A 17,035-nucleotide genomic window follows, 5' to 3' on the forward strand; every position below is an offset into this window, starting at 1 on the left:
AGCAAGCCATCAGGAGCTTTCCCTGCCAGGGCTCTGCTGTAGGGATGGGTGCCCAGCAGCCAAACTGTCCTCAGCAGCCACAGCCCCATGCATAGGTGAGCACCAGGGCTCACTGCTGACTTACTCGGTGATGGCCTTCTTCTCAGAGAAAATCCTCAGGCAGAAATCTGCCTCCTGGTGTGGCTCAAATGTGGTCGGAACAAGAATGTAATCTCCTGGCGGCAGCTTGAATCGGTTAGATACTTCCCTTAAGTTAATGTAGGTTTTGCTCCTGGCCTTGGAGGGGTGGTACCTGAAGAAGTCTTTGCCCAAGTGTCCGTCTCTGCCAGGGTTCTAAGAGTGGAAACAAAGGCAGCAGTGCACTGTCTGGGGTGTGCTGGGGGCCATGCTTGCCCCTTTCCCAGTCACAGAGCCAAAGTCTGCCTGGCACAAACCTCTCCCCTGGCTGTGACCCTGACTCTGATCCCTTCACCCAGCTGCTCACAGCAACCTAGCTCCCACCTTATGGCAAGGACCTATTGCTGGTGGTCCTTTCCTGCCCATAAGGCAGTCTAAGAGGACGCTAGAACATTGTCTTGCTGCTTAAACATTCCGCACCATTATATATCACCGTCTCAGACAGGGTGTCACAGAGCAGTGACAACAGATTTGCCAATCCCAACCTCGCTCAGGGTCAGGCACTCCTGTGTGTGATGCACCCCAAGAGGCTCATAAGGAGCAACATTCCCTCTCGGGGAGCCAGGCAATGGATGACAGAATCATGGGACTGAGGAGTCTGTCCTGATAACCCATGGCCCTGTAGGGACTCCTAAATCCTCCTCTGAGAGGGCTCCATGCTGACCACATCAAAATTCTCCATGGAGCTCAACGTAACTGAGATTATTTTAAGAGCAAGGGCTCTAAAACCACATGATGACTGGCAGGGGTACAAACTCAGAGAAAGATGCTAATACTGATAGTGTGGCTACTGCACTGTAAAAGTAATAAAGTACCTCATAAATAGAGTAGCCAATGGTTAGCATTTCAGCACCAAGCTTCTTGAGTTTACGGCGATCCTTTTGCATCAGTGCTGCTATGAATGTGCAGTCATCTTGTCCATCGTCTTTCTCTGTCAAATGTAGCTTGATTTGTGGATTTGTCCAGAAAGTCTCTGCCAATGTAAAGAACACCAGAGAGTTTATTTCCTCAGAATAATAATACCACCACTACTAATAATAATAATAAAAAAAAAAGAAGACAAAAAGGACAATTGAGCTGAGGTTTTGCTCAAATTTAGTTTTTCCATTAGCTGTCATGCTTCTTTCCACTAAGCTGTGCAGAAAACAAGCCAAATCCCAAAGTCCTTCATGGAACTAGGTGTAGAAAAGATTTTAGGGCTGATACTTTATTAAGTTACCATGGTTTAAATAAAGTTGTCAGATGGGATTTTGTTAAAAGTACATAGCTACAATGATCTCATAGTGCTGGTGCCAGACCGGAGTAACACAGTTCAGATCCATGTCACTACTTCGGAGCCACATAAACATGCTGGCTGAACTGGATTTTTGTCTCATTTTACACTTACTGCTGCAGTTTCAGTGAGTTATTTGGAGCTAGTCCTGATCATGCAAATGTAAATGAGAGGCAAATCAGATCCAACAAACTTGAGAGCAAAGAAAGCAGCTTTTTAACCGCAAAGCCTCAAGTCGGACCATATGAACGTTTTTCCTTTTGGCTGGTTCCTGCTAGCTGAGACTCAGCTGGCCTGGCCTGCACCCACAATTCTGGCTATGGGGTAACAGGAGAGGTGGCTGAGGGTGGGTAAAGACTTCAGTGCCTGCTTCTCATTTTCAAAGCAGCGTGTATTTACCTAGAAAATTTCTACATCCTCCTGCAGTGGATCCCCGGACCCAGCTCCCTTGGTGGATGGTCACCTCCCACTTGTGGGCAGCGCTGTCTTCCAGGGCATCCGGAGTCAGGTTGCAGATCTCAACTTTATCAAAATGCACTTTGAAGTCTTCAAATCTCATCCTGAGTGAAAAGACGTGGGAAGGAACAAGCAGTCACTCACTTCAGTGAAGGTTGTCCAGCAGAAGTCTTTACTCCCCAGAGTCCTAGGGCCAGATCACCAGCTCACGTGGGTCTGAATAGTTTCAGTGACCATGGACAAGTGCCAAAGTGTACCAGGGGAGAAGCTAGCTCTTGCTCACTGTGGTGTAAAACACAAGCAACCTTATTGTCTGGGTCTCCTTCTGATATCTCTTACACCTTTCTTTTTGTACTACAACTGTTGATTTTATTCAATTTCGGTTGAGTATAAGATGGAAAGAAGCGACACTGGCACAAAGCCTATGGTGAAAAGAGTTACTTCACCAACACCATCCTGGCCTTAATGGCTGCATCTATATTGCTGAAGAGTCACCAAAGGATGGCAGACATCTGTGCAGGAGCTAAGTCTGCTTACAAATCAGCAGTGTGTTCCATGCCAGCCGCGTGCCAGCAGTACAGGGGACATATGGTGATGGATTAGCCAAGCCATGGCATGGTTAACCTGTCCACACTGCAGTTAAAGTCCCATTTGGGCCTCTGCTAAGGTGCCTAGGCTCAAATTGCTCACCCTCCCCTCCCTCATGGGTGCCTGGAACCTTGTCCTAGCAAAAACACACACCAAACACAAGAGCTAAAAATTGTGTTCCAACTTGAGTGGTGGCTCCAACCTGCCCTTGAAGGTGGTATAGAAACTTCTGCCTGCTACTGTGTCACATAGATTGCGCTATATATATTTTATATCCAAGGTGGATACATATACATGGCCACGGGAAGGAGGAAGCAAATGCCACAATATGGATAGTTTTGAGCTGCTAGGCTGGGCTGGTTGAAATTAGCTTGCTCAGTGTGCCAAGAAGCAGATAAGCAATGTGATTTTGTCCAGCAAGTAAAAGGGCAAAAAGATACCAACAGCCCTGCTAGCCAAGGAGCCTGGTGTTCAGGATTGAGCAAACAGCCAAGCGAAGGGACAGTCACAGCCAGGCACCACTGGGCATGGTGTGCAGCCTTGGGCAAAAGAAACAGAGCAGGGAAGCTCTCTAAGAGAAAGCAGCTTGCAAGGTGGGCGCTGCAAGGACGGGAGGCCCATATGCTCTAAGACTGAGGGTAGCCTTCATAGGCAGAACTTCCCTCTGTAAAAGAGTAGAGGTATTAGACCTTCCTGAGGGTGATCTAGCACCCAGGTGTGTCCTCCGCTCTCAATCACTATCTGTAAGAGCCCCTCTCTCTCCACAGACCATAGAAAAAATGTACAGAAATGGATCTCCTCCCTAACACTAACTTCTATAACTATCCTTTTCCTCCAGTGTCTGATGCTTAGCAACAAAATGGAGTAGCAGGAGAGCAAAATCTCTCCAAGACCACACATTTATCTGTGGCAGTGGCAGCAGATAGGACCCAGCTAGTCCTCAGGGTAGTTAACTAAACACAGCTAGCTCCATTTTTCTGCTGCATAAATAGTAGATGTCTGTGGTGGTCTTAATTTACACTTGCTATGAGCCATTTTACAACTTGTTCTCAGTGTGGGAAGAAACAGCAGGGTTTGCTTTCCTGAGCCCTATCCTCTTTCTTGTTGGCTATTCCCACATGCTGCTAACCCTAGGCACGGCTGATTCTCACTTTGATGCTCAGTACACTAGAGCAGGTGCAGCACAGCAAAATCTATCTCCAAGTGGCTTGGTTTCCTGGCCACACTATGCAATTTTGGGCTCTTTGGAAACATACTGCCAAGCAGATGAAGGAGTTGCACTTTATAGATCAGATTTGGCTCCTAAGAGGTAAAACACCTGGTCTGACTTCCCTAGGACTGTACTGGATTTGTACTGGTGAAGGGAAGAGAAGACTGTGACCCTCTGATTTTGGGAGGGAAGGGACTAGAGTGAGTGAGAAGCTGGTTTCTTAGCCAATAGCAGCATGCCTTCTTCACATTGAGTAGAAGCATCTGGACCAGATTGAACGACTAATATGTAGCCAACATATCTTTGGTGTAATTAATGAGGTCAGTCAGCCTTCAGCATATTGTCATGAAGATTTTCTTCTGTTCTCAGAAATTCAAAGAACAAAAGGGACAAAAGGTCTTATTAGATGATGTTTCTGACCTTGGCTGCCTTATCCCATGTTGTCCTCTACAGTTGTGTTGCCTTTCTGCATTGACTGAAGACACTCTGATGTTATGACACCTGTCTTGCTTTAAATGTTTCATAGTTTTTGATCTGATTTCCCTTGCTGATGAAGTCTAACACAATACATGAGAACAAACAGGTATGTGTCTACTTTCTTCTCTTTCATTTAACAGAAATGAGCCTGTGTAGGAGAAATGACCATTGCTTTGTGTGCAGTCAGCACATGGAATGAGCTGGGTCCAACACCTGCAGCACAGTTAAAGAAGTTGTTCATGAGTGCATAGTAGGTTTCTTAGGCTGTCTTTCAGCTTCCAGACAGCCCAAAGAGCTCGGTGACTGTAAAACTGAAGTCTACTTCAGTAAAAACTGGTTGTGTTCAACAAGGAGAGGAGCCCCATTGCACCTTATGTTATTTGCTAAGCCCAAAGATAATAATGCATGTCATTGAGATCATGTTTTGAACCCTTGAAGACCTAATTACTTTGCTGCTCACTATTTCTAGCAGCAGAATTCAAAGCACCTCATAAAGATTACCCAAGCTTTCCAGGGAGGCAAGCCAAGTGCTGAATAGACCAGCCGAAGGTCCTCAGCTGCAGAAGCAGGAATATACCTCATTTGCCATCTCCTCAGCTAAATTGCATCAGCAAGAACCACAGTAGGAGCAAACTGAAAGCTGGAGAGAAGCAGCTGTGTTCATCTCTTTCCTCATCTGACCTTTTTAATGTCTTTAGGGATACATCACATTATTGCACATGTAAAGTCTGTATGTGAAGCCTGATGGGGAAACCATCAAGGTGTGGCTTACAAGGGGGCAAAGAGGCAAACACTCCTTAGAGAAATACACAGAAGTCAAAAGGTGTTAGGAAAAATAAGTCTGATGGACTGGGTGGAGGGTTTAGCTGGTATCGAACTTGCCTGGCTGGTTTTGGAAGCATTTCTTTCCTTATGCATATGATTTTTGTCCACTTAACCCCTTCAGCAGAAATTTCAGTCCCAATGGCTTTTGGTTTTGCTCTGAATGGCTGAGATGCTTGGATGAGGAAAGCCAACGTTTGTCTGGGTGTTCCCAACTTCATTAATTTTTATTGGCCTTCCAAGGACTTACTTGTCAGCTCAGCTCTGTTGGACAGACGACTTTTTAATTAATTTCACTGCTCCTTTGATGCCTACTTGCACACTTGTACCTCCATTACACAGTCAGGATTTAAGTCATGCCCTGGTATTGAGAGACTTACTGGAGTTACTTGGATTCCAGGTAAAGTCTTTGCCTCCTTTTCATTCACCCCACAAGCTCCAGCTGTAGCCAGGTCAAAAACAGACAAAACAACAAACCAAAGAAAAAAAAAAAAAAAACAACCAAAAAAACAAACGAAAAAAGCTTTTTGGAAAAACTGGAAATGCCCTACTGCATTTGCAATGTCAGTAGGAAAATAACTCAAAATATCCTATGTAAAAATACTTAAGAAATAGATCAGCTATTGGATATACTTCCCTCCAAAGGTACCAAAGTTTAGGGTAAATCATTTTATGGAGCAATGTGCTGCATTGTCTATCTCAAATCACATTTCAGGCCTAAAGCTGAACTTTGGTTTAACTTCCGGGAAAAATCTAGAATAGCTCCACTGCATAAGTCTCTAGATTTACCTCTGTGTAAAAGAGATGAGCATCTGGCCCTAGAAAATGTGACTAGACACATTGTCAGTAGTGCACAGCACCATTGATACGGGGGGGAATCATGTGCAAGTCAGCCATCTGCTCTGTCTGAGATTGTGAATTTTGCATGAAGAACACTTCACACTTCTAAAGCAATTTCCACCGCATTTTCTTTTTCCCATTTAATTTCATTTTTTCTTGAAATTTTCCATCATTTCACACAGATCTTGGTGTTCTTTTACTTTCCATAACAAGTACTACTGCTTCTCGGGATGTCCTTCCCTTCCATTGTATGCCTAGCATCAACCCTGAAGGCATTTCATAGGTGATACAGAAGATACATCGCTCCCTTCTGTAGAGCCTCCCTTGGTTCATGGCAAGGATTTAAAGGGTGTTACCTTCATGGCAGACACACAGTATTTGAAATATGTTAATTCCATTAACTAAGCTGACTTTTAAAATACCTTTTGTTATTAAAATAGACATGGGCACAAATGAAACACATAGAAAACCAAATGAGCATTCTACCTGATCTCTCCTGAGCAGAAACAGAGCATTTCCTCACACAGACTTCTTCCTTATTGCTCATTTTGGCCACCTGCACCTTGATTTCTGACTAAAGCCACACACTTTAAAAACCTGTGGCTTACCAGAACTCTCCATCATCCAGTGCTGTCTGAGATAGGCGTCTCTGCTCTGACAGGCTGACTGAATGCCACTCTGGAGAGCTGCAAGAAAACAAAACCAGGTTTTACTACAGGTATGTGGTGATTAATTTTCTCTGGCTCAGAATGACTGCCTGGGCACAGCAACAGGCTGTTCTCCTTCCAGTTGTGGCTTATTTGAGTGGCTCACACAAACACAGATGTGTTTAAGAGGTTTTGTGAATCCTGCTATCACTCATGGTCACAGACACCCAACTAATGTAGCTGGAAGCAGGACCAGGCCAAAGATCCCAAAGCTGCTCTGGGATGGTCCTGTGTGAGTCATTGCCTGCGTTCGGAGCTGGGACTGTTATCAGTTGTTGGGACTGGGCATAATAGGGTTATTGGTAAACCTCAAGATTTTGGTAGGTCACATCCTTCCTTAAATCTGTTCTCCATCTGTAGCACCATCTCTCTTTTTATGTTTGTCGGTAATTTATGGCCAGATGTTTCTTCAAAATCAAGTCAATGGGAACCGAATAGACTCTTTCCCCTGTACAGAGAGATTTGCTGGACTAACTGGGGTTCCAGGTAAAGTCTTTGCCTCCTCTCATTAACCCCTACAACTCCAGCGGTAGCAGATCAAAACCAAACAAAAGTCTGATACAGCTTTTTGGAACAGCTGGAAATGCCCTACTGTATTTCCAATTTGACATAAACTGGGAGTAGCAGGCACCTTGTGTTGAGCTTTGTAATTACAGGAACCATTGTGAAACGGCAACAGATTCCTGTGTTGACCTGTGAGCCCCTCTGCATCTTGAGTTCCAGGAAACCTCCCAGGTGCAGAATCGAAGCTCTGCTTTGCAGCGACAGCCTTCCCAATGAACAGCACAAATTGACACATGCCTGTCCTGATCTCAACCTCTCAATTTTTTTTTTTTAGATTTAATCACTCATTATATATGCCAATTATCCCTATTTTCTTTTTCAAGATAACAAAAGATTATAGCTGATGTGGAAATATTTCATTTATTCCTGAATCATGTTAAGGATGGGGACTCATAGCAGTCCTACAGATGGCTATGTGTCTCAACAGTTTTAAAGGGACAGGCCAGTTACAGCTCCTCTCTTCTACATCTGTGTGAATTAAAAAAACCCCTAACTTAGTAGAAGAAAGTGAAACAAAAATGAAGCCCTGAATATCTGCAAAAATATATTGAGAAGTGTAGGGGGAGGGGGGGACAGGGAATGCAGTGTTGTTTTTTACTATGTAATTTCTTTTTCTTTTGTATTATTTGTTCTTTGTTTACCTTCAGTAGTAAAACCAGACTGGTTTTCAGACCAACCCTGTTGTGGTTTTGGGTCCTTCCACAACTTTAGTGGGTACCACATGAAGAGGGTCTCATTTAATGTTCATATATAACCTGTAAGGTTTCTGCCTATTCCTGACATGTTTAGTAACCCAGAACAACAAATGCAACTAGAGGCTCATAAACTACTTACAGGGGGTAATACAATATCAGTTTCCAGCTTATCTGCAGTAGGTGTAGTATGAATGTTGTTACAAGCACTACAGCAACAGGCTTGCAAAAAAATAAACAAATAATCATCCCAAATGTCTAATTTCTCCTAAAAACTTATCTAAACTTGTCTAAAACTTATCCCATTTATATTAATGCAAAATTTCTGCTACTGCCAGATTTTGGGGGCTAAATTTGCAATGTCCCCACAGCTGAGCAGCTTTGAAAATACTGAGAGTACCATGTTAGTATGGTAGTAATACTGCTAGACATGTGCAAACCCTTGATTTAATTTTCTGTGGAATAGCTGGGGCTACAGAAAGCTAGCTGTGCAGCAGCAGCTGGGATTTGGCCTTCACAAGGCCAGTGTGTATGGGACAGCACACGCACTTGTCACTCCAAGGGCCATTCCACTCCACATTTCCCCAGGGGTTCCTTATCCTTATGAGCTGCACTTGCCGGCCCCGATAGCTCACCTGGGGAAAAACAAAATAAAGAAAATACCAAATGTCAATAGCTAGGGAGCAGGACTTCTCAGTCTGCAGAGGCTGGACCAGCTGGTGTTAACAGCTGGGCGAAAGGTGCAGACTGCTACAGGAGATGTGGGAGGGAAGGATGGATGGGAATTTGGATAATTCCAGTAGAATAACACCCCCTGTCACCTGAGGGTGGGGGGCACTCCGTTATCTTTTCCCCAGGTCTCTCCTTGCCCCACACTGCTGAACATACCTCACTGATGCCAGTCACAGAGTAAGCGTGGCCCTTTATAAGGCCAAAGGGGGTTTTGGCTTCTGACTCTGCAGCACTGCTGGTCTGAAAATGGGAAAAAAAGTGTGAATCTGAGTGAGACAGCAAGTGGTGCCACCTGGTCCCTTCCAAGCATCAGGTGGGAAGTCAGTGGCTAACCAGTACTATGAAAAGGGAACTTGTCTGTCTGCTCGATACAGTGATGGGGCAATGTGATGTCCTTTGAGGACAGAACAGGATTTATTTTTTTTTAAAAAAACATTGTCCACTTAGAGGGAAAATAATATAGTTTCAGACTGAAATACAACATCACAGGGGCAGAGAAGGTATCAACATCATCTACGTTTCTGGGATCTCAGTCTTAACTCCCATGCAAATGTAGTTCATGTCAGCTAAGGAGTGGGAAAAGGTGCTCTCAGACTGAGATCAAGTGTTGATATGGTCTCATTTCTTTTAAGAAGACACTGATGGAGCAATGATGGCAGTAAGGGGTCCCATCAGCCAGCTGAGTATCATACTCCCTCTATATTCAAGAAATATTTAATTAGTTTTTGCAAGCAGCAGAAGTTTATCAGGAGAGAAAGGGAAACTCAAACCAGAAAACAAAAACACTGAACCCCAAAGCTGAGGGCACAGTCTTGAGTAAAAGAGTTCATGGAAAAGCTTTGCTTTCAGACAAGCAAGCAATTGGTTTGAGACGAGAGGTCGCCCTCAGCCTGGCCAAATGTTCGATGAGGGGGGTCTTGAGCAGACCCCAGCCTGGGCACTTCCTTTGCCTTTGTTACAAGTGCCTGAAAGGGAAATTAAACATTTTGTGCTTGGTGGGAGTTTTCATTTGCTCTGAAGCCTTTTTCTGCAGCTGCTCATTCTGGTGGAGAAACCTGGCACACTTTTGATTCTGAACTGCCATTCCTGCTGAGCACAGTCACCAAGGAACAGCAGCAGGGCTTTCGCTCTTGCTGTTGAGCAGCTCAGGTGTTTTTCACCAGAAAGCCAAAGATGGCTCCTTTTACCCTGGGTCAGACACACTGGCAGAGCAGTTTAAGTAACCTATGCAGGTGCTCCCCACCAGCAACGTTTTGTCTGGGAAAGCTGAAGGTTTTAGTCTCTGGAGGGATAAACCTGACATACCTTAATCCCTAGCCCCTGTCTACAAATAAATGTGTTGATCCTGAAAACTGTCTTGAGTCCCCCAAGTCCCCACAGGTGTTGTTACAGAATTCAGGGCTGAAAAACAACAATTTTATAGTCTCTGGAACCAGTAAGTCCTCAAAAAGCTATGGCCATTTTTAATGCTAAGTGACCAAATAAGTCAGGAAATACAGCTCACTCACTGAGTGCTCATACTCATATCATTATTGCCTTAAATACAATGGCTGTCAACTGCTGAAAAGTGATGAATGTTTTTCTTTTCTTTTTAAGAACGGTATGAAGGACTACATTAATACTACGTATTTATCAGTTCATAGCTATTATTTGCAGAGTTAAGAGCATATCCATTTACTTGTTATTAATTTAATCAATCTTTAAAAGCAGCTTTTTTAAAATGCAGAAACCACAAAACTAAACTGAGAAATCCAGACCCCAGTTCTTACTTACGTCAATAGAGCAGCCCACCATTGAGCACCTTTTCAGAGCTTTCTCTAGGATTTCATAGAAGTTGTCAGGAGCCTTTTTGACCTCATACATTTCTCCTACACCCCCAGTGAAATCTTCCATGGCTTCTATTGTACTGCCTCCTTTCAGAGCCTCGTAGCTGCCATTCAGCCTGGAAAAGACATGCTGATGTGAGATGTGCTTTCAAAACTTTGAAGGCACCCATGCCTGAGAGCTTTCTCACATGGGTGTAAAATTGCAGCGACAGCACTGAAATGAAAAGAAGTAACCCAGAATGTACCCAGGATATATGGGAGGGCCATTGGGATTACTCTGCTTTCCTTGTTAATTGCATTTTTAATTCATTCATTTCTCCATATCCTTAAAGCCTGAGGCTTTTTTTTCTTTAGTGCCAGTTGTCAGGCTGGCAAGGACCGAGTATCACTGTCAGTGATTTGCTACCTGCCAAATAATTTAAAAATGATTTAAAAATACAGTTAGCCAAAACTATCAATTGAAGTCTCAAAGAAAAAATGGCAGGATTCAGGCTTTGATCCAACTCTGTTGCTATTAGCTAGGCTTGTATCTAATGATGTGCTGGAAGTCAGACCAGAGATAGATGTAACATCTTTAGATCAGGGCAGCAGCAAATGCAAAAAAACCCACCACCACCAAGAAAAAATACTCGATAACAGCCATTCACTCGAGTTGTGAATACTGTATGTACAAATAGCAAATTATGTATGCGCAGTGTGACTTACTTGGCATAGGCTTTCTCTAGTAAGGCACTCCAAAATTCATTGCGTTCAGCTGAGTGCAGGAAAACCAACCGGCCTTTGAAGGTGGGTAATCGGTCATCGATCACGACATCCAGCCACTCGTTGTGCTGCCAAAACTATTTAGAAAGATGGGGCGTGAATTTGCTGACAGCATGTCATTTCCTAGGCATAAGACTCTGGTGTCCCAGCACTTCTAATCCTAAATTAGTGACAATCATAGGCCAGATTAGAAGTCGTATGTAAATCGTCTGTTCCCACTATACAATGCTAGGCTGCTCCGAAGGAAGGGAAGAAGAAAAAGTCTTTTCTTATCTTAAGAAAGGCTAAGGTTTAAAGTGTAGAGCTGTACTGTAGCTCCTTGTCTGGATAACATCTCTCATATATCCACACAAGTAGTCACCACATGATTCAAGACACCTTTAAGATACACACATTCAGATCCTAGTCCGACTCCTTTAAGGCTTTATATCCTAAGTGAGGCTTGTGTGCCCAGGAAAATTAGAAATTAGTTATAAATCCATATATCTCTTCACAGAGCAGAAGTGGCTATGTGCATGCCTGTGGAAGGCTGACATAACCCTCTAGGTTGCTTCTCAAAACAGAAACAACAGTGTAAACTCAGTAATCCCTGTTTTTTCAACGTCTCCTCTGCAAGGACTGGCAACCCCACTGAAAAATAGTCCGTGACATGTAATGACAGAAATATGCTCATGCTGTTCCAGAAGTTTATCTTACCTGGAAGTGAAATATTCCAGCATAATCTGGCCCAAAATCTTGATCCAGCGGCACCACTCTTGCTAGTGTTTTTTCATTCAGCGTGAGAGAAGCTATGGCTGCCAATAGCCAGCAGTCACCTGTGAATTGAGAAGGCGGAAAAAATCCCTCATTTTCTTTTCTTCGGGAGGAGAAGGTGGTGGTGTAGGGGGCAGAGGAGTTGTTATGGCAGTTAGCTGCCACCCGTTTTGAAATCCAAGGCAGCTCCTGTGCCCCCAGGAAGCATGTCCCTTTCCTGGCCAGAGCAGACTGTGCTGCAGTTTGGAGGTACTGGTAGACAAAAGGCTCCCTTGGGCTCACAGTACCTTCAAGTGAAGATCCTGCCCTGATCTTGAATCCCACGGCACCAGGATGGTCCCTGGCACAGGTGGGAGGATGCTACCAAAGAAGTGAGGGCTGGCGGTACGTCCAGCTTCACTGCTCCCACCAGTTCAGGAGGGACAACATCCCCTCGTATGAGGATATTCCTGCTGCTCCTCACAGGGTATGGGCATTAATGCATCCACCCGGGGGAATCACTCACCAAGATCCCCTTGGCAAATGTCAGTTCTTGTGGCTCCTCCAAGGATAAACTTGGGGTCTTTGACAATGTCCTGCGAGAGTAGGAGACATGCAGAAATGGTTTAGAATGTGCCAGAAAAATACCACCATCACTCTGAGCCCAGACTTGCAGCACAGTGTGTGCTACATTAGCTATATTATCCTGCAACAGAGTAGCCACCACAAAAACACTAGGTGGGGAATCCTTGCTAATTAATTACGGTTGTAGAGCAATTATAAAATCAACTCTACTCATTTTTTTTTTAATTAGTTAGCTGTTAATGAAAGGCTGGCATTCTTTATTCATCTGTAGGCAATTGTTAAAATATCATGACACAACCTGGTCCAAAATCTCAATGTTAGATTACAACCCTGGTTAATTCTTTTTTATTATTTTTGTTTGTTTGTTTTCCTGAAATTATTAGAAAAACTAAAATTGGCAATTTACCTTTAAATGCATTATTAAGCCTTTTATTTACCTGTACCATAATACTTGCAGCATATCATGTCTGACAATCATAGGACCATTTCCTCCTCAAATAAGCAAACAACAAAGGTAGACTCCAGCCTTGTTTGTTTTACAGTTAATTTCTAAGAGGAGGTAACAGTACCCACCCTTGTGTTCTCAGAGGCCGGAGGGACTGGTGCTCGTGGTGGCATTAAAACAATCCTCAAGCATCCATTTGCATGTTTTAGTTCAATTACTAACACCACAGCTGGATAGAAAAATTACAGTGGTAAGCCAACAAATGTGGCAGGAATTCCTCTCTCTTTTCTCCCCTTTCCTGTGAACTGTAGATTGAATTTAACTGTTTGAACTGAATAGAAAAAGGAGGAGGAGGGTATCTAATATATCACTAGAGGTATACGCCTGTAGTTGATCAGCCTGACCTGGTAGTTATTGCAGGTCCTATGGCATGAAGCAGACCCTTCTGCCTAAGCAGTAGAAACTTGGAAAAAATTTTAAAAAACCCCAAACCTAAAGTGGGGTGGAGAGGGAAATAGAATAACACATTTAGTCATTTAACCCCTGCATTTGCTTAGAAGGAAACAGAGTTGCTTTTGGTTCATATCACCGCATTTTGTGAGGCCATCAGGGAAGGATATTGATAGTGGTGGCTGGCTTCTTGCACTTACTGCTGAAGCATCTGCTGCTGGCCACTGCTGGAGCCAGGACACTCTCTCTAAAGAACCAGCTCTGCTCCTGCAACGCTCACCCTGCAGAGGCAATAATCAGGAGGAAGCTGGTTTGCCTATTTTTTGTTTGCCTTTGCTGGGGAGGAGGCAGTGGCCACGTTGTGCCTTAGCCACAGGTGCCCTGGGGAGGAGGTACTGCAGCACTGTGTGCCCCCGGTTCGTGGAGCAAAGGGAAATCAAACAGCAGCTCCTCCTGCTTGTTAAATACACTCAACAGCAGCTCCTCCTGCTTGTTAAATACACTCAGTCTTGTAGGGACTGGACGTGAACAATAAAAAACACAGATCATTGCCTTTAGACATTAATATAACAACAGCTGATAAAGTAGCTGATCTTTAATAATATGCCTTTTTTTAGAACCATTGCTCCTGGGAAACAGAGTTCTTGTGGCAAGGACTGTATTTAGCTGTTTCCAAGAAACTGTGTGTTAGCAAGGGACAAGATAAAAAAACCTTTCCACTGATGTGGGCCTGAACATTAGATTCATGGCTCATTGCTTATTGCACAGCTCTACAACTGACATATGGAAAAACATCTTCAATCTCCTATGTGTAAAGAAAACAAATAATAATTTAAAAAAAATCAATGAAAAGGATTGAAAGGATTTTGAGTGGACCTGTGCCATATTCCCTGCTACACGTAAGAAAACTGTTCTGCAGTTTTTAAGTGGATGTTAGAAAAATATTAATTTTAAAGGAATTTTCAGACTGGATGGTATGATAATGTGTATCAGGGCTTTCATCATATTAAAAGACAAACCCCAGAGGTGGGTCTTGCATACACACACAGCATTCAGTAATTCAAGGATTTGCCTGCACAAGGATATTACTTAGAATTAAGGATGTGCAGCCCTCAGAGAGATGATTCTTCTGATGCTACATCAAAGCTGTGTTTCTTTAGTCTCAAAAGAAAACAAATTGCTTCCCCTGTGCCTCTCATATTGGTAGAGGGGGTACGTGGAGACCTAAGGCAAGCTGAGGCTGTTCAGATGGCCTCATTCCTGTGATTACATTTCTCTGTCTGGTTCCAGCATACAGTACCTGTCATACCAGTTGCCAGTGGTTGTTCATATTAAGAGAATTTCCTTCTTACCTCCTTCTGTAGACCATAGACTCATTTGGCATTGGTAAAACACATTTGTCTTTCCTCTTTTTTTCTTTTTTTCTTTCATTCTTCAACTTATATGTCTAACTTTCCCAGATACTGAGTTGTTAAATTTATCCCAGGAGCTGAATTTAGATATAAATTAAGAAGGGAAGGCAAAAGGGGAAATACAATGACAAAAGGGTCTTCAGATTATTCTAAAATTTTAATAAGGTACAGTTCCAAAGGTTTAATTTGTAATGAAAGGAATGGCTAGACAAAATCACTAAATATCTTTTTTGAATCTTAGAGCACTTAAGATTTATGTAGGAAGAGCTACTCATCTGGTGTGGAACCATGTAGCTCACGTTGCAGTGGGAAATTTACAGATTGGGGCTAGCTGAGGGTCTCATTCACACTGCATGCAAACGTGTATACATGCAGGTATATGCATGTCAAAATAACGAGAAAGCCTTCTCTGCTCTCATGAATAAAGGTAAAACTCTAACAGAGTGTAAATCTGAAGACTAATATTATTTGGCCCCGCATGTATTGTGCTACACTACATCCAAGCTATTGTAAAATAGAGACGGTAAAAGCCAGTCACCGTGAAAAGCGCTTTGAACACAGGTACCCTACACAGAGGCTGTGCTCTTGGGCTCGCCCTCTCTGGCACCACGACTTTGCCAGCTGAGCCACAGCAGCTAACCCGGCACACACTCCAGGCCTGTATCCCACTTGCAAAGTAAAATGTTCACTTCTTGAAATGGTGTTACAGTGCCTCTGTTTTGCCGCTGTTCCTGACGGGTGACAGAGATGAAACTGATTTAGCTTAAGTGCTGAGGAGCCAGAGAAAAGCATAACTAAACCCCTGTCCTTACACACCCTCTCAGCCTCCCCTGAGCTTTATTTCTCATTCTGCAGCTCACAATAGTTCACCTTCTTGCATGGTGGGAACTGGAGTGTAAAGAAAAGCAGATACTATTTCAGGTAACTTACTCATCCTGGAAATGCTTCCAGTTCAGTGTACAAAGTTCCTGAAGAAGACTGTGGCAACTATGACAGACAGAACTGCTCTCCGCTGTCCCTGGGTACCACACACAAGCTCTCAGCTGCTCCTGGTCACATTTTGCCATGAAGTTTAACTATTGTGAAGCCCCAGATGGAAAACAAGACAAATTAGCACCTAATGGCTGCCAAAGGAAAACCATTCTTTCTGATTTAGTGTCACAGGCACTTGCATTTTTCATGCCCCACCACACCAAAAGCATCTCAGCCCCAGTGCTCCATGCTGTGCTGGGGGGCAGCCCCACAGCCCACCCGGCTTTTGGGGCATGGGTAGGCAAGGCAGGCAACGCTGCCTATGGGGGCTGCACATACCATGTGTAGGGATCTCTTATTTTTTCATAGCTGAAACTTGTCCAAGAGTAGTAGATTTAATTCTGCTCTGTAGTGGCACTATGTTAATTATCAGATGCTGAGGCATTTGAATGCCTATCAATGTGGATTAAGTTAAGCCAAAAGCTTATTTTGTTCTTTTTCTTCCTTGGTATCAGTGTCACCAAAGGAAAGTGCTCTACTAAGGGAGAAGCTTTCAGACGATGAAGAAAAAGAGAATAAACATCAGTCACTGGCAAAGAAATAAATGTAGACACAAATTTTCTTTGGCTAGTAGTTAGAGAGTTAAGTGAGGAGAAGGAACCTGGAGCGATGGTGGGTTTGTGATCTGAGAGCATGTGACTAGTGAAGCTTCAGGCTCTTGCTGTGTTATTAATGATTGTTATGCAAGATGCATTAAGAGATACTCATCAAGCCCTTGGCTACTGCTGAATAGCTCAATAACCATGGCATGTATTTGTAATCTCTCAGTGTTTCACCATGGAATCAAGCAAGTATAAGAGTCTCAGACTCTAAAAGTTAAAAGGTTTGATTTTTTTGAAGTTTAACCTTAATTATTGATTTCCTACATTCAACAACACTTGACTCTTACATAGCTAGAACATCATCGTAATGCATTTGATCCTTAATTCCTCGCATGTCCTCTTACTTTCATCTTAGCGTTGCTTTTGTTTGGCAATAACATAACAGAGAAGGCTGATTACAGGTTGTTTATGCATGTACATAAATACATATGCATGAAGTGTGCCTATACAACAAGCTACATCCGAAAAATGGGGTGAAGCCTTCCAACCCTTTTTGTCCCACAGCTTGAGCTCTTTGTGGGTGGTGGGAAGGGTCTCCTCCTGCGCTTGGTCTCTGTCTCCGTGAACACGCCATGCGTTTGATGTGATCCCAAAGCGCAGCGGCACTGGCTTTTGGTAGGATGGAAGGAGAGAATGCAGCGGCATACTCAC

General features: G+C 43.5%; 1 protein-coding gene across 1 annotated transcript in view; it reads right to left on the minus strand.

Moving 5' to 3' along the window:
* Nucleotides 1-17,035, minus strand: part of CAPN9 (calpain 9) — a 34,065-nt gene that overhangs the window by 11,144 nt on the left and 5,886 nt on the right. The window contains exons 2-11 of the mRNA XM_080389309.1: nt 12,385-12,454; nt 11,823-11,941; nt 11,070-11,203; nt 10,312-10,480; nt 8,695-8,778; nt 8,356-8,441; nt 6,452-6,529; nt 1,850-2,010; nt 993-1,150; nt 125-333 (exon numbers count right to left, since the gene is read on the minus strand). Coding sequence (XP_080245435.1) covers nt 125-333; nt 993-1,150; nt 1,850-2,010; nt 6,452-6,529; nt 8,356-8,441; nt 8,695-8,778; nt 10,312-10,480; nt 11,070-11,203; nt 11,823-11,941; nt 12,385-12,454 — 1,268 coding nt within the window. The remainder of the gene's footprint in view (nt 1-124; nt 334-992; nt 1,151-1,849; nt 2,011-6,451; nt 6,530-8,355; nt 8,442-8,694; nt 8,779-10,311; nt 10,481-11,069; nt 11,204-11,822; nt 11,942-12,384; nt 12,455-17,035) is intronic.

This window comes from Falco punctatus (genome assembly GCF_963210335.1).
Source record: "Falco punctatus genome assembly, chromosome: 5".
Lineage (NCBI taxonomy): Eukaryota > Metazoa > Chordata > Aves > Falconiformes > Falconidae > Falco > Falco punctatus.